Below are 22,530 nucleotides of genomic sequence, written 5' to 3'. Positions count from 1 at the left end.
CTCCCTGCATTACAATCTCTGCGCATGAACTGGAGGTTGTCCATGACTTTGTGTACCTTGGCTCAACGATCTCCCACACTCTTTCTCTCAATACTGAGCTAAACAAATGCATCGGTAAAGCAGCTACCACGTTTTCCAGACTCACAAAGAGAGTCTGGTCCAACAAGAAGCTGACGGAACATACCGAGATCCAGGTCTACAGAGCTTGCGTCCTGAGTACACTTCTGTACTGCAGCAAGTCATGGACTCTTCGCTCACAACAGGAGAGGAAACTGAACGCTTTCCACATGCGCTGCCTCTGACGCATTCTCGGCATCACCTGGCAGGACAATGTTCCAAACAACACAGTCCTGGAACGTGCTGGAATCCCTAGCATGTATGCACTGCTGAAACAGAGACGCCTGCGTTGGCTCGGTCATGTCGTGAGAATGGATGATGGTCGGATCCCAAAGAATCTCCTCTATGGAGAACTCATGCAAGGAAAGCGCCCTATAGGTAGATCACAGCTGCGATACAAGGACATCTGCAAGAGGGATCTGAAGGCCTTAGGAGTGGACCTCAACAAGTGGGAAAACCTGGCCTCTGAGCGGCCCACTTGGAGGCAGGCTGTGCAGCATGGCCTTTCCCAGTTTGAAGAGACACTTGGCCAACAGACTGAGGCAAAGAGGCAAAGAAGGAAGGCCCATAGCCAGGGAGACAGACCAGGGACAGACTGCACTTGCTCCCGGTGTGGAAGGGATTGTCACTCCCGAATTGGCCTTTTCAGCCACACTAGACGCTGTTCCAGAACCACCTCTCAGAGCGCGATACCATAGTCTTTCGAGACTGAAGGTTGCCAACATATATATTATTAAGAATCGTTATATACAGTTTTTCAACCAAAAAAGTTCACAAAGAGGTTTGCAGGCAAATGCAAAAAATTAAATGGTGCCTTGTCCCAAAAGGGCGCACATCTAAAAAGATTCAGAGAAACAACACTAAACAGCCACTAGAAAAGACACTTTGCTGAGGTTAAGAGACACAGCTATTCTCCCCCTGCTAAATATAAGAAGAACACCACTTGAAAAAGTGCCTCTTTATCCAGTTAGTAGGAGTAACTGTACTGTGATGATAAACAGAAATAAGAGTTCATACTAACACCTTATTGGTTCCATACTGTATCATAATACCTCACTGGAACAATCAGTCTCATTGGTCAGTTTTGAGTTTTTAAAAAATCCAATTTGTTACATAAGACAGTTGGGATTTCCTTGACTGGTTATTTGGCTATATAAAATTTTCTCTTCTATGCAATGGTTAAAGGTATAGGCACTCTGTCCCACTTTGTATTTGGTACTTAAATAGATGGGCCACTGAAGTCTGCCTTGATGCAATAGACTAAGAAGTCCACATGGGGGAGTTAAAACATCCCGCTTCTTTTACATAACAATTCTCATGGAAAGACTGGTAAACATTCAAATGTACTCTTCACTACTACCATGCAGATACATTTAGCTGCTTGTTGAAGAAAACTATCAAACAGATCAGTTACTCATATTTTACAACATAAAAACTCAAAACAATTAAACACAATTGTGAGGCAATGTCAAACAATGAATTGGGACCCTGCGGCATACAAAGCATGTGCTTTATCCCAAAAGGTATGAAGCAACCTCACTTAGGCTGCCATCCTATACCTACTTACGTAATAAATTCCATTAAACTCAGTGAGGATTACTTCTCTGAGTAGGCATGCCTAGGGCTGCACTGCCAGTCTCTTATGTTCACTAGCCACTTGTTACAAACACCTCTGTTCTGTGCAGCAGAGACCACAAGACCTGTAAACTATAACCATCCAGACATTAGAGATGAAAAGCACAAATGAGAGGAAACACATCTTCATGGGTGAATTGTGAATGTGGCTTACACTCCTAGATGATAATCCTATCCCTTGAATAAACGGTTAACCTCAAACCAAGCACAAGAGGTATTCAGACACAAATACTAGAAATGAGCACAGGAAAAGAAAAGCACAATCTTTTTCATTTTTTTTTTTATAGGACAGAACTATGATAAAATTAATACTGTTCAGTCTGTCCACTGGAGGTCTCTGTATGGTTACTGTCTAAGCAGAGCCTCTCAAACCACCTCTGCCTACCATATACGAATATAATAGAAATCATTTTTAGGCTATAGTTGCTAAAGCCAACTTTGCTGTACCTACAGATCTGCCCTGTACCCACAGAGTCCTTCCACTGGTTGCTAAATCCTGCTGCTGTGGACACCACTCAAATGGGATTAGGAAATAAATCTTCTGGGCAGAAGACAGTTGACAATTTCCAATTAAGCTTTTGCTCTGGCAACTCTGAAATTTTAGCCACCTGCTCAGTGCAACTTGAATGGAAGAACTGATGTGGTGTAGGATGACCCTGGTCCAAAGTTCACCTTATTCACAGACTCACCACTTAGGTAAGCCACTTACCACCCAAACCTCAGCCTACCATCTGCACTATGGAAATACTACTGACCTACCTTACAGAATTATCATAAACCATGTATATGAAGTCCTATGTACACTGGATGTGTTTTGCACAGTTTTGCACACATTGTATAAAAGCCAAGTATTATACAGTGTGGTGAGGCTAAAATACTGAGCTATGAATCAGAACTTCCCTAATTTGAATCTCACCGCTGCCATGAACTCATTAGGTAGCCTTAGTAAATAACTTCCATAGTTCCCCAGCTACAATATGGGGAAACGTACACACCTTACAGAGTTGTAAGGATTACATCAAAGACACATGTAAAATGCTTTGTGCACGCAGAAAACATGATATAAATGTTAAGTACTATTATCAAAATCGCATTTGATGTGAGAATTAAAGCACTTACCATTTTTATGAGCTCCAAGACACATACAAATTAAGTCAAGATTTGTACATCTTGCATTTTGTGCAGATTTACAAATTAGATTCCATATATCCACAACTTTGCTTTAGTTTTTCAGTGAGACACTGGGTTTTGGAGAGTGTAAATTTATCCAAGCAGAAACGGGTGGCAGAGGGCCTTCTTGTGGTGGCACCTCGTATGTGGAGCTCTCTACTGCTGAACAGTAGAGAACAGGCTCTCTAAGGCTGAACAGGCTCCTTCTCTCTCATCTGACAGCAGCTAAAAATTCTTTTTTAAGATTGAGCCCCAAACACAGCTTTTGTGAACTACTTTGAAATAGGGATATAAAAACAAAAAATACATATCTGAATTGTGTTTTTATATTGTCTTTTGTCTACTGTAAGCCAGTACCTCCTTATTGGAGAAGGCAAGAAAAGACTATTTTAAATAAATTCATTAGGTGCCTGCTTCAAATACACACCAAATAAATTTATGCCTGATACTTCTGTAAAATACACAGTGATTCTTCCCCACAGCAATCTGTGGTGAATGTCCAGGAAGAAATTCCAAGAGTGGGTATAAGTGAAATACCAAGCCATGTGCTTGTGGGAAGAACTGAATGGCACAGGAACCCTGCTCACCTAATCTGAATAGTGTAATCTACGAGTATTGGTCTCTCAGGATTGGTTGGTTCTTCTTCTTCTACCTCACCACCTCAGCGGTTTACAGCCTAGAGCAGGGGTGGGCAAACCCTGGCCCAGGGGCCATTTGGGGTTCCCCAATTTGTTCTATGGGGGCCTCTGGCTCTTCAGAGACTGTTGGAGCCTGTGCTGGCCCGCAGCTGCCAGTCATGACTGCCAGATGTGAGCTGTGGGCTGTTAGAACAAGGCCTTTTTTTTAGTCTCCATGTGATTTCTGATTTTCCCTGGGCATTATTTTAAGCCCCCCCCCCCATTGCCTCTGAACAACTTATGTCTCCACATGTTTCTGGCTTGGTCTGTATGTTTTCATGGGGCAAGAGGTGTGTGGCTAACAGTTCATAGTTCTCTTGTGGTTCTAAATGACTGTATTACTATATTCATTTATGCCAGGCAGCCCCTCTCAGGTCCACTCCACCTGGCCACATCAACTGATACAGACATTGTATTGGGGCTACAGGTGCCCCTCCCCCGTATCTCCAGTTTGACAAATTCCACTCCCCTCCATTGCACGAAATTGGTCTGACTGAAGCCCTCCTATCACAGTCTCCTTTGTCAGTGCTGCTGGAAATACTAACAGGAAATGTGTTGGCAGGTTGAATGTAACACAACACTAAGACTTTACACCTAAAATTGACAATATGAACTTACACTGAGACCCTGGTATCCACTGACTCCGCATATCTGCAGATTCATTTATCTGTGGATCTGGGGGAGGGGTCATATCCCCCACATACCCTTTAATGTTGTTTAGGTGCTTAATGGGGCAAAAATGTTTGTTCCTTTTACAGGACACTATAAGCACAAGCTTACAGCACAAACAGGCAGCCTGAAATGCCTGAAAAAACTAGATCAAACATTAACAGGAAACAGTTAACTTCCTGCCAGTGTTCAGTCTAGTCTGAACTAATCTGAACATTTCAGGCTGCCTCCATGTGCTGTAAGCTTGCATACTTATAGCATCCTGTAAAAGGAACAAGCATTTGCATTCTGGGGAGCATCTAAACAATGTTAATGGGTGCAAGGGAGGCTGCAGATATAGAGTTCCTGTATCTGTGATTTCCGTATTCATAGTGGGTCTGGAACAGATCCCCTACAGATACAAAGGGATGCCTGTAATTGTGGCAGAGAAAAAACCACTTTCTTCACTGCTGCCACTGCTACAGAGTAGGTCTTTCAATAGCTCTAACTAGTGTTTCTGATTGTCCTGAAATACTGTTTAAGACTGCGTTGAAAGTCTCAGAAGGTTTTCCAAGTGGTCTAAAAAGCCGCGTGAGGCTCCATTGTGCTGGGGGACAGTGTGGTGGTGGGGATATTGTGGACATTTGCCCCGGGGTGCATTGAGGGGCAGGTCTGTTACTGCAGAAAATCAGGGAGCAGTTATGATTCTACAACAAGGAAGAGGGTGCTCAGGAGTAACCTAATTCACCACCCTGGCCTAGAACCTTTGATGAGTCACCAGCCCCAGCAGAAAAATACTTCCTGGAGCCATCAGGAATTCACCTAGATCCATAAGCGTCTGAGGGTGGACCGTCCAAATTGGTCCCGATTGTGTAGAGCAGGGGTATCTAAACTTTTTGGATGAAGGGTTGCATCAAATATTTGGCACAGTGTCAAGGGCCAGGAAAAAAATTAAATATTAAATTTAAATACATTAGAAATGGAACTGAGATGAATGACTGAATGGGCTCAAACGTCCAGGATTTTTTCAAGCACCAACACAGCCCAAGAAATAAAGTGTACAGTTAAATGGACCCCATTCTCCCATCTGGTTGTGTTTTGTCAACTGGGCCACAGGCTCTCGGGGGATCAGAGGCTGGCTGCGGGCCAGATAGAGGCTCTCCATGGGCCGCATCTGGCCCCGGGCCGGGGTTTGGAAACCCCTGGTTTACAGGTAAGAGTGAGACCAGCTGAAATCCTTCCATGTACTGATCTGTCCATAGAAAAGTAGTTATTTTAATCCTCTTTACTCCCAGTTCATTAGCCAACTGCCCAGCAGTGAATACCAGATGCAGCTACATGTGTCAGGGCAGAAGTTATCCAAGACAGACCCATGGTTGCCATGAAATCCTGAGGCAATCCTACACTAGGGACTTAGCATGAGTAATGAAATCTTCCAATGCCACACCGAAGACCATCTCTGCCAGTTCAGGCAGGCAGACTGTTGCCAAGCAGGGCTGGTGGTACATCAATTGAATCACACTCCTGCCTTGCCCATTCAGCTCTAAGCCTAGGCATTCAGATCCTACACACCGCCAAACAGGGTCTGAGAGGAATTTTATCATCTGGGAGTACAAAGCTTTGTTTGGGTCTCTTCCTAAATGGGGAGGGGATGAAAGAGAGTGGGGAAGGGAGGTGACAAGGGTGGGCAGAACACAGGTGGGGAGGGCGCAAAACAGGGCAGGGGGAGGGTGGTGACAGCTGGAAATGTATTTAGAGCCCAGTGCTTCCCAATGCAGAGCCCAGGTCTACCTTGCCATACAGCAGTAGTTGTCACACATTTAGCAGTGGGACCCACTTTTTAGATTGAGAATCTGTCAGGACCCACCAGAAGTGATGTCATGACCAGAAGTGACATCATCAACCTGGAAAATTTATAACAATCCTAGGCTGCAATCCTACCCACACTTACCAGGATTAAGTCCCATTGACTCTCATCGTTAAAAGAATATACATAGTGGCTTGTTAAAACTGGGGAAACTAACATTTCCCCAGATGCAGTCACGTATCATGGAGACCCACCTGAAATTGGTTCACAACCCACTTAGAGGGTCCCAACCTAGTTTAAGAAACACTGCTGTGTAGTGTTGATAGCTAAAAACAGCAATATGGAAAATCAAATGCCCCCTAACATCATTTAAATACTGAATAGAAAATCTTTGCAGAAAATTAGCATAATTGTATTTAGGTTCACAGACAGTGTCCTGTTTGCACCAAAACTTCCTTTTGCAGCAGCTGTAGCCCCCCAGCTGTGTCCCTGAGCTCCTATACACTCCTTCATGGTTAGTGAATCCACAAGCAAAGACCTACTTTAGCAGGCGTTTCCTCTCAGATTTGGCACTATGCAAAGGAGTGTCATGTTTGCATTCCTTGGCCCAGCTCATATGGCATTTGGTAGCAGCCGCAGCCATGTACCCAGCATCCCATGGGGGCAGCAAGTCCAGGTGAGATAGGAAAATATAAGATCCCAGGAAATTTCTGGACCCTCTTCTTTGGCTCCTGGGCCCCTCTTTGGACCTTGGGCCTGGGTAAAAATTACCCTCTTTACCCCCCCTCTCCTAGGCCCTGCTACCAGACAGGGCACCTAAGTAGGGGGTGTAATGAAAATCATGACCACACTTCCCCCATCTCTGCAGCCTTGGTTACTGCATTGCCTGAAAGCCTGATGGACAAAGCTGGACATGATCTACCTCGCCCAATCAGGTCTCCATCATGCACAAACACAGCCCCCCCCCCATCCAAGGTTAAGCCCTTTGGCTCATGATAAATGCAAGATCTCTGGTCGAAACTATTCCTTTACACTCCTGCTTTCCAAAAGATATGAGGGGAAACAGGCAAACTCTGGCGATAGCTCTTAAAAGTTTTGTAACAATCATATAGAATTATTTATAGAAACTAACTTGAACAGCTGCTTTCCCCCACTCTTGTGGGACTCATTAAAATCCTGTCTAACACTCAAATAAATCTGTGTGTTTGGTAGCAAGAGGAAGAAAAGTGTGTGTGTGTGTGTGTGTGTGTATACACACACTTTAAAGCAATTACAGGATTTGGAAATTAAGATCAAAGGTGCAGAATTATCTTGGTTACTCACTGCTCCCCCTGCTTTCCCAGCAAATTAAAAAATGACAAGTAACAGAGTGGTTTTTTCTCCACAGTCAAAAATGGAACAGGAGGACAAAATACAGCCATATTGCAATCTGCATCAGAGAAAGGGGGGGGGGAGATACGCATTCAGATGGCGTCTCAGGAAATTACCTATGATGCCCAAAGTAACATGATAGCTCAGCATTAGGATGGCTAGTTCCTCCTTTGGCATCTAGGATCTTGAAAAGCGTAGTATTGCACGGATAAAGGGACCCAAGACTGCAAAAATGTACTCTTGTGAACAAGCCACACTGATGACAATGGAAAAATTAAATATGTATACAAACTGGTTGAACAATTAAGCTAATTCAATCTTCTACCCCAAAACAGAGTGCTATTTACCCATTGCCAGTTTCATATCAACTCATGCTACCCAGAAAAAGATATGCCACAAGCATAGAGCAGGGGCAAGCAAGCTGCACGGCCACAGCAAGTTGAGTAATACACATCTACTATTATTTCTGTAGCATTTAGAGGTTCATACAGGGCTTTATAACATCTTCATTCATTAAAATCTGTGAGATGATCAATACCACAGTTCACAAAATAGAGATCAAAGTTATCTTGCCCAATGCCACCAGAGAGGCCAACAGTGGGATTTGAAACCATTTATTGTGTCCAAGTCACCACTCTACCAAATGGTTTTCCATATATGCAGGGGATTCCATGTTCCATGGTTCAAAATGGGTAGAAGGGGGTTCCGATTATTCAAATAAAATTATACTTACTCAGGCCTTAAGAAGGGACGTCCAATTCACTGTGTTCTGAAATTCATCCTGGGCCTCTCAACCCAAAAGCTCAGTTTGGTATTTGTGACTGAACTGGCCTTTAGAATGTTGGAAGGCAAGCAACAGGAGTCAAGAGTCACCAATGTGAAAGATATTTGGGTCACCTGGAAGAGATGTCTGGAGTCTTACACAAGGGCTTTCTGAAGTCTTGATGTTATCTACATTATTATTTCTGCTCATGCCCCAGAATTAAGCCTGTCTTCTTGTACCCTATGTTATAAGATAACCTCTGCTATTTCAAACTTCTTTTTTTCTCTGGATGAGGGAGAGCAGAAGGAGGAGCCCAAGGGGGTTCTTGCCTCAGGATTGGCTAGAGGAGAAAAAAGGAGGGAAGCCAGGAAGCAGTCCATCATGGTTGTGGCTGGTTCTTCATGGCTCTCACAGTTGTCACCTGGGAGGAAGAGGCTGCCTCATTGAATGAGAGGCAGTGAGACTACTTCTGAGTAGAGCTTCAAAGGAGTGGGTTGTACTTTCAACCCTCCCAACTGCCATTGCACAACTCTTCTCCCACTTGCCATCTGTGTCCCTCCCACATGCCATCTCATCCCCTCCTACCTTTCCAAGCTCAGATACCCTCCTCTCCCTTTTGGTTCATGACATGGTGTGCTTGACACACAAGACACCAACTAGAATAAAAATGATTTGGGAATTTCAAGGTAGGGAAGTCAGCAAATGGTGCCCATTAAGACTCATGCACCAGTTGAGTTGTGGGGGTCAGAGACTTGGAAATTGACTTGAGTCTTGCCAAACCTGCTGATTATTAATACCACCCCAAACAACAAGAATGCTCCAATATGTTCAGCCCTCTAAACATTCTTAATGTCTTTTAAGGTTAATGCTCCACTTCCGAACTTCTCGGAAGCCTTGGGTTGACTACTGTTACCAACAGTATAGGACCCAATCAGTCTTGGGTCATGCATGTTTGGCTATATCATGTTTTACAGCCATTCACAAACTTGTCCAACATTTAAATAAATACAGATCAACCACTCTGATCATTTTTCTCACACCTGATGATTGGTAGAAAATAGAAGTAGAGCAAGCCAGAGATCTCCCACCCACCTGTTATACAGCAAGAGCATTTCTTGTAAGGGGTCATTACATGTCAAATCATCACACTTAATATTTTTCTACCTCACATTCTTAGATTTTTACAACACTTATCATATTTAATGATCCTACACAGTTATTGAAAAAATGCATTTTTTAATTTTTAAACTCACAGAGTAAAACATTTAAGCCTAAATTTTCAAAATTCTATCAAAAAAGTGCATGCTGGTGATATTTTAACAAGCTGTAATTCAGACACCTGCTGAGATACAAACCTGGGAGTGGCTTCATTTTAGCACTCTTTTAATGGGCTTTCACATGACATACAATTGGTTATCCATTCTTAGTGAGCCTATGTATCTCAATTATGTTAGGACAAAAAAGTTAAGAAAACAAACTAGTATTCCATGTCAGTTGCCAAATAATGCTTAGGATTTTGCAGATGGATTTCTTCTCTCCAGTGTTGGGCACTCTTTTCAGTCTTTGCATTTTGGCTTTAGCTTTCTTCAGAACAGCTATGTGACTTTTTCTTCCCCTGTAATCAAAACAGTTCTGAGTTTACCCCACATTTCCTGAAACTCTTGCATTTCATCTTCTCTGTAAACAGCTTTGTGAACTTCTTGTTGAAAAGTAGTCTATAAATACTATTATTATTATTATTATTATTATTATTATTATTATTATTATTATTAACAATGAAAGGAATAGCATACTTTTCCATAGCCCTTCACTGTAATGTGTTATATGTAGACCATGGGAAGCCTCCTATACATCTGATAGTTACCCATTTTATGTAGCATCTTCTCAAATTGATGCAGTGCCCTATTACACTACAAAATGAAAAGGTATTTTGGAGATTGCATCATGAGACCCCCACAACTGATAGTTACTATTTTTGACCCAGACCAAAAATTTCATGCCAGTTGTCTCAGGGCAGTTTTTTTTAGGATTTAACTAGACTAATGTAGGAACACCTGAAGTCAGTGGGGCAGAATAACCCTCCCACCATCGATTCTTCCCTATAAAATACCTCTTCCAGTCGGTTTTTAATCTTGCTGCAAGCCTAATTGAGGGGAAAAAATGCCATGGATGTCATTTATAGGGAGGATCAAGGGATTCAGGAGCATTAAGTCATTTCTGCCCAACGTTGTATATACACAACAGGGACCAAATGTGTACATCTGTGGGTCAGACAAAAATGGGTTAAAGTATCCTTTGCCCCAATTCTTCCCTTCAGATGTGCCCTTTGCATCACCTTGGCAAATACAAGCTTGAAATTTACCTTGATTGATGCACTACAAGTTTCCACCCTTGGTTATGATTAAGATACTCCCAAGTAAGTGGTCCAGGAGTGTCAGCTCAGCCAAAGCCAACATTTCAGGAAGGTCTGTGGTCTGAATAATTTGTTTTGGGTTTCCTCTCTAGGTACAGTGACTAAGTAGTTTCGGTACTTGCACATATCCATCACAATTGTGGTTTAAGAGCCTCATTGTGGTTCACAAGGGCCCACCAAACTGTTAATTTGTACCTTATGCTTTCAGATTGAAGAAAGCAAAGATAGCTAGAGATATACAATTTTAAATCATTTATATAGCAACAATGAAAGTTACTTTGAAGAGTAACATAAGCAAAGACACTGTTGCCTCAATGAGCATATAAACTAAATTCTGTCACAGAGGTAAAAGGAGGCGGTGTGGGGGCAAGGGCAAAAAGAACAAGCATAATTACAGTTCTACATGCTGAGGTTTAGTTTCTGTAGGGCAGCAGTCTCCAGACCATGGTATTTTCCATGCATCTGGAAAATACCTTCCCCATTGTCCACAGTGCTTACCATTCTGTGCCACAGCATCTTATCTCTCATGTTGCGGGTGTACCTTTGGTGCAAAGAGTTCCAGCTTTTCGGAGAACAGGGTTGCTCTATTAAAGCCCTGGTAGCTGACCTGGTGAAGCAGAGAGGTATCTCACCAAGACTTCCAGGGACATGAAGGCATATCCTTGGGATGTCCTTGAGATGACAGCTTCTCAGCTGCCATGGAAAAGTCACCATGGTGGAAGATGTTGTTCTAAAGAGGAGAGAATCATTCCTTCAATGGGGGCATTCTTGGAACTGCTACCTGTTTCATGAGTAGGTCTAGCTGGACAGGTGGAACACTACAGCTGGTGTGGCAAAATGAGAGACTGCATGGATAAAGGTGCAACACTTCTCAGGGAACCCAATATACAGTACTGTATAGATGTTTTATGCAAATTCAACCTAAGATGGGGGAAATGGAATATTTCATAACTAGGGAAAACACTGATATAGTGTGCACAGTGGGAACCTGGTGGAATATGAAGAACCATGACTTTGTGTACCTTGGCTCAACGATCTCCGACACTCTTTCTCTCAATACTGAGCTAAACAAACGCTTCTGTAAAGCAGCTACCACGTTTTCCAGACTCACAAAGAGAGTCTGGTCCAACAAGAAGCTGACGGAACATACCAAGTTCCAGGTCTACAGAGCTTGCGTCCTGAGTACACTTCTGTACTGCAGCGAGTCATGGACTCTCCGCTCACAACAGGAGAGGAAACCGAACGCTTTCCACATGCGCTGCCTCCGACGCATTCTCGGCATCACCTGGCAGGACAATGTTCCAAACAACACAGTCCTGGAACGTGCTGGAATCCCTAGCATGTATGCACTGCTGAAACAGAGACGCCTGCGTTGGCTTGATCATGTCGTGAGAATGGATGATGGCCGGATCCCAAAGGATCTCCTCTATGGAGAACTCATGCAAAGAAAGCGCCCTACAGGTAGACCACAGCTGCGATACATCTGCAAAAGGGATCTGATGGCCTTAGGAATGGACCTCAACAAGTGGGAAACCCTGGCCTCTGAGCGGCCTGTTTGGAGGCAGGCTGTGCAGCATGGCCTTTCCCAGTTTGAAGAGACACTTTGCCAACAGTCTGAGGCTAAGAGGCAAAGAAGGAAGGCCCATAGCCAGGGAGACAGACCAGGGACAGACTGCACTTGCTCCCGGTGTGGAAGGGATTGTCACTCCCAGATTGGCCTTTTCAGCCACACTAGACTCTGTGCCAGAACCACCTCTCAGAGCATGATACCATAGTCTTTCGAGACTGAAGGTTGCCAATACTAATAATGAGGAACCAATTAGAAACATAATGTGGTCCCAGAATACAAACTCTATAGTAGGTACAAGGAGGGGCATGTTGAAGGTGAGGTGGCACTTTATGTCAAAAAAGGCATAGCAGAATAGAAACTGAAGGTGGGTCCAACTCTGCCAGTTGTGGGTTAAGTTACCAGGCCGAAGGCAAAATGTAATACTGGGGGGGGGGGCAGGCTATCATCCTGCAGATCAAAAGTCTGAAGGGGACTTTGAGATGGGGAAACAAATCAGGGAAGCTTAAGGCAGGGGTGTTAGAAAGAAATGTGGGGAAGGGCACAGCCTATATATAAACTCTGACTTCCCTGGAGTGGAATTGAGGAAGAAGACTATAAATGAAGAAATATCCAATTTATCTCATATGCTGCCTGATGCCATTTACTCAAATGAAGTCACACTTTGAAAATCTTACCCGTTAAGTCACCTTAATTCAAATAGATTTAATTAAAACTGCAATATGTGAACAGACCTTTGAAAGGAAATACATACCACCTTTTAACTTAATATGTGAAAGCACTATCTCACATGAGGCATTCCCTCCAATGTGAGAGAAGAATACCTCTTCAAAGAGAAACAGCACATGTGTGCATGGCACTTTTCCGATCGCACAGAAGCTAATAGACATCATAGAATTATTTAGAAGTAAATCTGATTGGATTCAACAGGGCTCCCTCTTAAGTAGGAGTGGTTAAGATTTGCAGTTGAAGTACATAATACATACACGTGCCTTTCTAGTTCACCTCACTAAGTACTTTCAACTCAATTTTTATTATTAAGAATATTTATATATGACTTTTCCACAATGAAGTTCACAAAGCAGTTTACAGAGAAAAATCAAATAATTAGATCGCTCCCTGTCCCAAAGGACTCACAATCTAAAAAGTCTTAGAACAACACCAGCAAACAGCCATAGGAAAAGACATTCTGCTGGAGTAAAAAGGAACAGTTCCTCTTCTTCTCTCTGCTAAATATAAGAGAAACACCACTTGGAAAAAAAGAAAAAAGAAAAAACACCTTGCTCTGTTCTGATTTCCCCTCTACCTGAAGTTTTCTGGTTTTTGGTGTTAATAGCTTTTTGTTTACTGTATTGCTGATTTTGTCTTAGTATCAGTTTTTAACTCTTTATGATGATGCTTTCCACATTACTGCATCTACTGTACTTCACTGTAAGCCACCTGGAGTATTCTGAATAGCTGCAGCCTGCTTGCATCAAAAACAATAACCAAATGGACAGCCTTTCCCCAGAAGAACAGTTTCATTCAATTATTGGTTTTTTGTAACAGTCTTGCAGCGCTTCAACAGCTTACCAATTATGGTACAAAACAAGCTTTTAAAATCCACAGAAAAATATCTCCAGCCTAGATGTGAAACCCATTTCTGCCCAGCCCACAGGTGTACACTCCTCACCCCAACAGTGTCTTTTCTAGTAGCCGTCTGCTAGGGTTCTTTTGCATCTTTTTAGATTGTGAGCCTTTTTGGGACAGAGATCCATTAGTTATTTGATTTTCTCTGTAAACCACTTTGGGAACATTTTGCTGAAAAGTGGTATATAAATATGGTTAACAATAATGATGACAATAACCTGATCCCTCTAGCGTTATATGCAACATAGAACAGAAATGACTTAAAAGGTACCCTAGGACTCCTTGTTATTGTCACAAAAATAGACAGAAAAGAAAAAAGTAGGTACAGCCACCCATTTAAAATTACCACAAGCACCAGAAACCAGAGTAAGAAACTGGCACACCACCTACAAAAAGGAGATGAGTACACAGACATATCATTACAGGAGACACAAGAGTCCTGGCCATCATAGCCTGCACACAGCTTCCCATCATACCTGCCTTTTGGGTCCACATGTGTCAGGAGATTCTGGTGTTCTACAGCCTTTGCAGCCAGATCTCTCTTTGGGTAGCCAGCCAGCACCCACCTAAGCCGAAGGCCTCAGCATGACAGAAATGCTTCATCTTGAACTCTGTGTAGACAAAGACAAACCAGCTCCCTCCATGAGGGAACCCATTAGAGCAGTGGTTCTCACACATTTAGCACCAGGACTCACTTTTTAGAATGAGAATCTGTCAGGATCCACTGGAAATGATGTCATGACTAGAAGTGACATCATCAAACAGAAAGATTTGTAACAATCCTAGGCTGCAATCCCACCCACACTTACCCAGGAGTAAGTCCTATTTACTAACATTGTTAAAAAAAACACATAGTAACTTGTTAAAAATACAGATCTGCAACATTTCTCCAAATGCAGCCACATACCATGGTAGCATCAAGTCTATTAAAAACAAAACATTGAAATGAATAGGGACCCACCTGAAATTGACTCATGACCCACCATTTGAAAAACAGAGTAACTTAGGCTACAATCCTATCCACACTTACCTGGAAGTGAGCACCACTGACTAAGCACTGTGACTTACTTCTGAGCAGACATGCATAGGACTGGGCTGAAAGGCTGCAATCCTAGCCACACTCACCTGAGAGTAAACCCCACTGACTACAATGGAATTTATTTCTGAGTAGACAAGCATAGGACTGGGCTCCACTGCTAGTGTTGGTCTCAAATGTTACTCAGTCAAACTCTCAGAGCAAACCCCCCTCAGATGCACAGGCGCTTCCTGGAGCTGTCGTCTCCCCTTAAAAGCCTTGAGGTTCCACAGCCAGCCCAGCGCCCTCCCTTCCCCCTCACGCACCGTGTCCAATGCTTCCCCCGCGCGCTCCTCAGCCTCTTTTATACCCCTCCCCTCTCGCGGCCTCCCTCGGTGGCCCCGCCCACAGCTCCCTCAGCCTCTCCAGCCGCCCCGCGCTCCTCTCCACCTTCTCGCGGCCAGCCACCCCTTGGACGCCGCATGCAAGCGGTGCCGCGATTGGCCGGGCGCCGCCATCGTCCTTTCTGTGTGGGAGGCGGGGATTGGCTGAGCCGCGGCGGCCCGCCTTGCCCGTTGTGTGTCTGAGGGGAGAAGGCGGGGGTGTCTCTCCCCCTCCCTCTCCGGCAGTGTCAATGGCTCCTCCTGCCACGGAGCGGCGACGGGCTTGAGCCGAAGCCGGGCCAGGGAGGCTGCGGGCGACTCCCTCGAGGAGGGAGGGAGACGGCAGCGGGTGGGCCGGGGAGGGCGGGAGGGAAGGCAGGCAGGCGCGTGCGCGCTCCGCTCCGCTCCGCTCTCGCGAGGGGGAAGGTGGAGGGGCACCCGCGGCACGAGCATCCCCCTCGCCAACCGCCGGCTGAGGAGCCATCCGGGCGGCAACTGACGAGAGGGGGGGCTGTTCCCGCGAGCTCGCTTGCCCGCCCGGGCCGTGCCTTCCGCCGAGCTCCCGGCCGCCCTCGCTCTCCGCCCCCGCCCTTCCCTTCCCTTCCCACCCCCAGTACCGGTGCCGGAGGAGCGGCCCCCTCTCCTCCCCCCGCCCGAGCCGGCAAATGAACTCGGTCCGAGCCGCCAACAGGAGACCCAGGCGAGTGTCCAGGCCGCGCCCGGTGCAGCCGCCGCCGCCCCCGCCGCCGCCGCCCGCTCAGCCGCCTCAGCAGCAGCAGCAGCCGCCGCCACTGCAACTGCCGCCGCCGCCGCCGCCGGAGAGGAACAACAACAACGCCGCCGCTGCCGCCGCAGCAGCCGCCGCCGTCGCCGCCGGGGAACGGGGTAAGAGCCGGGCGGGTCTGAGCGCGGAGGCAGAGCCCCCCCACAGGCCCTGCTTTGTTCGGCTTGGGCCTTCAGGGTGTGTGGGTGGCCTGGGGGCGAGCTCGGCCCTCGAGGGCTTCTCTGGGCGCGGGGGAGCGAGCGCAGCGCCCCCTCTCGGCCCCCGGGGAGAGGCCGGCCGCCCCTTCTTGCCGCGGGAGGGGAGAGCCTCTGCGCTGGGACGCGGCGCCTCCCAGGAACTTGTGTTGACACCTTTCCTTCCATTCCCCCCCCCGGCAGCCCCCTCCTGCAATGGTGCCTTGTCTCAGGGGGACGAGGACTGCTCCCCCTCCCCTCCTCCTCGCCCGCCCCACTGTTTTTGCTGCGCAGTTGGCGTTCAGTGTGGCTTTGGTTGCCCGGGCCCCGCGGGGAGGAGAGGCTCGGGAGGGCTCTGCGGGGTGGCAGCGCAGCCCCTCCGCCTGCAGGAGGCGTTTCTTTCGGGGTAGATCATCGGCCATTTATTCTTCTGCCTCTTCCCACCGCCCTCAGTCAGACCCCGCCAGAGATTCGCTGCTGGGAACAGCGAAGCCTTCGCTCCCCCGTCTCTCTCTCCCGCGGCCGCGTGTGGCTCTCAGCCCCGGCAGCTTGTGCATGTCGGTCCGGGGCCTAGTGAGAAATGTTGTCAGGTAGGAGGAGGCAGTCAGGGAAGCACCATTGTCTGTCTGCGGGAGCTGGAAGCGTTCTCGTGGCCAGGGATTCAGAGCACAGTCCTTCTCGGAAGCAGGTCCCGCTGCATTCAGCAGGGCTTACTCCCAGCAAAGTGTGGGTGGGATCGGGCTCTCCTACCCCTGCTCGTGCCCTCCTCCCTCCATAATGGGAGCCTGAGCGATGATCGTGAGAATGGTGAAAAGCTGGGTCTGGGGTCTCCTGCTGTGGGGTCGGGGGAGCAGAAGACGAGGGTTTCCTCCCTGCCTCCCTCCCTCCTCTCCAGCCTGCATAACTGTTGCCATATTAATTGGCCGGGCTTCTCTGTCTTTCTGTGCTGTCGTCGCAGGGTTATTTTCCAGAGGAGAAGACGGGGTGGGATCGAAGGAGACATTTTGCATGCATTATCTGGTGGGCTGGATTTTAATTTTTCATGCACCGGGTGTCGCACCTATCGCAGGATGAAAGGAGAACGACCTGTGGTGCGCTGGCTGAAAGACGTTTCACAAAAACACACCTCTCACTTGTCAGCGAACGTCTTTTGTTTGAGTGTGTGGGGTGAGAGACAAGACATTGTCGCCTAGGAGCACCTTAGGATTCCTTCATGTTCTTTTCATGACATCCGCATATCGACAAATTAAACAAAGAAATGTAACCTGCTGAAGCCCTTTTAATTTTTCCTTTCCTCTGTGTCTCTTCCTCCCCACACCCAATTGGTCAGAGCAAAGAATGTTGCCCAAACCAGATAGCAGCGCATTTCCAGAGGATGTGATGACTTATGCCCAATTATGGTTTTTGTGTAAACTATTAAAAATCTTTGTCATGTCAGTTACATAACTATTGATCTAGTAACCTGTCATTTATACAGAAGGAAAATATTATTTTCATCCTTTTTATTGTACAGTCTTTTCCTGCCTTTTTCATGTGCATGGAATAGGTTTTTAGGTATGAACATGTGTGTTGTTGACAGTTTCTAGATAAATTGAGTAATGATTTATAAAAGGTGGTGAAAATGAGGTTGAGGCTGCAGTAACATTACACTTCCGCATTACTAGTTTTAGATTTGTACCAAATGCTCTGAATGTTAGATTTCAAAGACTAGTTGATATTCAAATAGTACTAATTTCTTCTAAAAATTGCCACTTCAATCCAAAGCTTCAAAGTTAGGTAGCATGCATGTGTGTGGATAATGTGTACATGTGTTACTGTTCATATTGTGACTAATCCAGAGTAAAAAAACACCATTTAATCTCAGCTTTTCAGTGGAAAGAGAAGTTCTGCAATCAGATAAAATAAATCCAGTATTCTTGACATTTAAACTGTTAAAATTATTGCAATGGCTGCTCATAGATTTTTTGCGGGGCCTGAAATTCTTACTTCTTACTCACAAGGAGCACCAAGTGTTGCATATTTATGCATTTTGTTAAGGTTAGTGGTAACTAAATGTCTTCTCTAAAAATGATCAACAGATAAACTATTGATCACTTTTTCTTTGCTAATATATTCATCTATTCCTGAATTTCTGCTTTTTGCAGATGTTCTAAAGGCCTTATGTCTTTTATCGTATACTTATAAGTGTTGATTACTCAGAAGCATATGCCATTGAGAGCAGTACACTAACTCCAAGTAAATATTTTTAGGAGTAAGGTGCCCAAGTCATTGTCCTTTTTCCTGTGTTTGTCAGCACAAAAGCAGGTCAGTCACATGAGTAAGGTTTTTGGTATTAAGGCTGTAACATTCATTTTTGCCCCAACAATCTGTTGCAACATAGTTTCAAAGCCTCATAAAATGAATTATGAAAATAATGTGTGTAACAATACTAAGAATTAGTGTATAGTGCAGTTCCTATGTACTCAGTAATAAATTCCATTGTGTTCAGTGGGGCTTACTTCTCAGGAAAGTGTGTACAGTAGTGCAGGGGATATGTTCCCTGAAAGTTGAGCACTGTGGAAAAAAATTGTTATAGGAGGTATCATTTAACTATGAGCCAGAAATCTGGCTCTGATTGGCCCCATGCTACTGTGAATGCCCTTCTTCTGTTGGCTACAATAGTTGTCAATCACAGCCAGGACAAATATTGCTATCGCAAAATAGTGCTAAAGGGACCTGCATTATGGTATTGTTGTGGTGTGCACAATTGCAAATTGAGAAAGATAAGCAAATAAAATCATCTTGATACATTTGTTAATGTATGGATTGGCATATCATAGCCAGAGCATTGGCAATCTGGCTGCCAATTTGGACTTGTTTTCATTTTTTGCAGAGTTTTTGTTTGCTTGGTTTGTACGTGCAAGGTGTATTGTGAATCTCCTTACCAAAAACAGTGGGTGCCAAACCCCAGCCCATGGCCTGGGTCTGGTGCTCGCAAAAAGCCTTCCCCCAGCGGCGTGGAACTTTCTATTCCATGCCTCAGTGTCTTAACTTTCAAGCAGATCTCTACAGCAACTTGCACTGGGCAGCTACTTCTGCTGTCCATTGCTCCAGCAGGCTCTGCACTCTGATTTTGAGGTAGAAGCAGCGGCTTGGTGCAACTTGCTGCAGAGATTGGCTTGAAAGGTAAGACGGCAGAACAGAAAGCTCCATGGTGCTGGGGGAAGGCTTTTTTCAAACGCAGTGGTCCCACAATTTGAAGACCAGTAACACTGTTAGTTGGCATTCCTGTGATGAAGTGCATGTGCAGGCATCCAACTCACTGTAGAAACACTGGCCATTTGGACTCTAGGTGAACAGATTTGTGTGACAGTTTGTTGTATGAGACAGTTGAATCTGCGAGTATCATGAAATCTGCAGGCACTAGAAAAATGGGCCCAATTTGCAGGTGTGAGCCTTCAGCACTACACTAAACCGAAAATGAATGATATAATACTGTAATCTTTATGGTACTCATTTCCAGTTAATGATATTGCAAAAAATGGTCAGGTGCTTGCTTGCATGTTGGAGGGCCATAATTTCTCATGGTCATTTCTCTAGATTTTGCATCCCTAGATTGTGCTTACCTGTAGCAGCATAAAGATACAGATCTTAAGCCATTTCTGCTTAATGTTGCATATATGCAACAGGGACCAAATGTATACACCTGGGAGCCGAGCAAAAAGAATGCTAAATAAACGTGTTTGAATTTCAGAAATAAACGAAAATGAATGTAAACAACCTTGTCTCCTGCAGTACTAATATTGAATAACTCTATTTTAGGGATTTATAATTCAAGTATAATTATGACAATAGTTTGAATTGGCAGAAGCATGTTTGCCCAACTATATGTATATATTCGGTCTGGTCCAGTTTTTGTAATGCTTTAAAAGGTAATTGCAAATTACATGACACAAAATCTCATTGAAAGCAATGCAGCGTGGATAAATTGAACCCACCTTTAGATGTGCATTCTAGTGTGCATTTGGATTTGCATCCAATTTAAACCCATAGTCTCTGGCGCAGAAAGCAATGCACATGCAGAAACTTGCTTTCATACATGGGTTTTTTTCAGCTGGATTGGGATGATTGTGTTCTAAGAAATAGTGGAAATAAAATTTGGATTGATTTTTTTTAAATCAGGCCTTTGATTTTTAAACAATTCTGAGATCTGACATCTAGTTAATTTTTAAAAATTGATCCTTATGTAACAATTATACCATCAAACTTATTAAGCATGGGTTATTAAGCAATGTATTAATATACTACGTGCTCAATATAAAATAATTTGTTTTAATGGTATAGTGTATTTTGAATATGAAGATTCCTACATTCTAGTTTTTTTAAGATAAGACAGGAAGGTTTACCAGATGTATCCTAGTACACTTTGTTCACTTATGCTTGTGGCCTACTATAATCTGGTTCATATGGGTTAATCTCTAGGTACCTAGAGAACATATATAGCAGGGTGGCCAAACTTGCTTAACTAAGAGCCACACACAGTAAACCTCAGATGTTTGAGAACTGAAAGAGAGATGTTTGAGAGCCACAATATTTAAGAAGCTATTAAATTCTTAAATATATTTACTCACTATGAACATTAAACTTGTGTTTTAATTCAGTGTACTCTCAGTTTATACGGGCAGAACCTGATTATCTGCAGATTTTACATCTGTGAATCTGCTTAATGTGAGTCCCCGGACCCATGTTGGCAAGACTCAGCCCCACCTGAACCCCCTGAAGTATAGCTCCAGTCCCTTCCAAGGGCTTTCTGAAGCCCGCTGCCTCTGCGGACTGGCTCCTAAGCCAAAAAAGTGACCTTTTAAGGCATTCTGAAGCCTGGGCAAGCTCTAATCAGAAAACCTTAAAAAGCGTTAAAACGTCACTTCCAGTTTCCCTAAGAACATAAGAACAGCCCTACTGGATCAGGCCATAGGCCCATCTAGTCCAGCTTCCTGGATCTCACAGCGGCCGAGGTTGCACATACACGTCATAGCTTGTAACTCATAATGGATTTTAACTCCAGAAACTTCTTTTAAAGGCATCCAGGCCAGATGCCGTCACCACATCCTGCGGCAAGGAGTTCCACAGACTTACCACAAGCTGAGTAAAGAAATATTTTCTTTTGTCCGTCTTAACCCTCCCAACACTCAATTTTAGTGGATGTCCCCTGGATCTGGTTTTATGTGAGAGTGTAAAGAGCATCTCTGTATTCACTTTATCCTTCCCATGCATAATTTTGTATGTCTCAATCATGTCCCTCCTCAGGCGTCTCTTTTCTAGGCTGAAGAAGCCCAAACGCCTCACCTTTCCTCATTAGGAACCACTTCCAGTTTGAGAACCTATATATGGGTATGGTGATAGTGTATGGCATTAATCAAATAATTTTTTAAATATAATATAAAAATGCTTGAAAGTGTAAGGAAACTCAGTCTATACAAATTCAAAACTATTTGCAAGAATGCTTTAAATTATTAAAAAATCTGAGGCCAAGGTGCGGAAAGTATGGACAGCAATAGACTGGTGTGTATACTTACTGTGTATTCAACACTGTTGTCTTTGACAGTGACCACCTGTTTGGAAAGAGAAGATTCATTTGTGTCCCCTATTACAAACAGTTGATCAATTGGTACTGTGTGTGCTGTTGGAGTCTGGTATCTGAAACCACAGCGTGTCTCAAAAAAATGTACACACATTTTATGAGTCTCAATTCATACATACTTGTAGAAAACCTGGAACAATTGAACATCTAAGGCAGGGGTGCTCAACACATCGATCCCGAGCTACCGGTCGATCGCGAGGCAAAATGAGTCGATCGCGGAGCCCTTAGTCTACTCTAGTCTATAGACTAAGGGCTCCGCGATCGACTCATTTTGCCTTTAGCTGCTAAAGGGTTGGGCTTGATTTTGCAGGACAGCCCTCACTAATAGATTGCGGAGCTCTAGCTAGACCTCTCCCAACCGGGCCACGTGGGAGCGGAGAGGTTGCTTTGGGGGCAGCAGGCAGGCTGCGGATTTCTGCCCCAAGGTACGTGTGGGAAGGAGCCTGGCTGGGGCTGCAGTGCTAGCCACTTACACAGGAGTAAGCCCTGTTGGCTCTAATGGGGCTTTCTTCTAAGTAGACATGCCTAGGATGGGGCTCTGAGGCTGCAAGCTTTCCACACTTTCCTGGGAGGAAGCCCCACTGGCTCTAACGGGGCTTACTTCTGAGTAGACATGCATAGGATGGGGCTCTGGCTTCATGGAACTAAAACTGAGCCACATATTCAATTCAGTCCCATTGGAACTGTGAGGTTGTTTTGTACCATCACACTTCCCTGGAGGTGAATCCTTTGAACACAGATTTACTTCTGAGTAAACA

The 22,530-nt window shown here is 44.7% G+C and overlaps 1 protein-coding gene and 1 long non-coding RNA gene across 4 annotated transcripts in view; one reads left to right on the top strand and one right to left on the bottom strand.

Annotated features, from left to right (window-relative positions):
- Positions 1 to 9,466: 9,466 nt before the first annotated feature.
- Positions 9,467 to 15,168, bottom strand: LOC136636686 (uncharacterized). Of its 2 annotated transcripts, none has more exons than XR_010793539.1 (4): positions 15,139 to 15,168; positions 14,274 to 14,408; positions 11,100 to 11,331; positions 9,467 to 9,803 (listed from the first exon to the last, which is right to left on the bottom strand). It is a non-coding gene; the product is annotated as an uncharacterized lncRNA (long non-coding RNA). The 2 variants fall into 2 exon arrangements; XR_010793538.1 differs by lacking the exon at positions 15,139 to 15,168 and adding an exon at positions 14,923 to 15,136.
- A 425-nt stretch (positions 15,169 to 15,593) lies between these two features.
- The window catches only part of FBXO11 (F-box protein 11), a 112,650-nt gene continuing 105,713 nt past the window's right edge, over positions 15,594 to 22,530 (top strand). For both annotated transcript variants that reach the window (XM_066625723.1, XM_066625714.1), the window contains exon 1: positions 15,594 to 16,080. In XM_066625723.1, the coding sequence (XP_066481820.1) occupies positions 15,861 to 16,080 (220 nt within the window). In that variant the 5' untranslated portion in view covers positions 15,594 to 15,860. The remainder of the gene's footprint in view (positions 16,081 to 22,530) is intronic.

The sequence above is a fragment of the Tiliqua scincoides genome, chromosome 1 (assembly GCF_035046505.1).
Source record: "Tiliqua scincoides isolate rTilSci1 chromosome 1, rTilSci1.hap2, whole genome shotgun sequence".
In the NCBI taxonomy this organism is placed as follows: domain Eukaryota; kingdom Metazoa; phylum Chordata; class Lepidosauria; order Squamata; family Scincidae; genus Tiliqua; species Tiliqua scincoides.
This window is presented reverse-complemented; position numbering and strand designations above follow the sequence as displayed.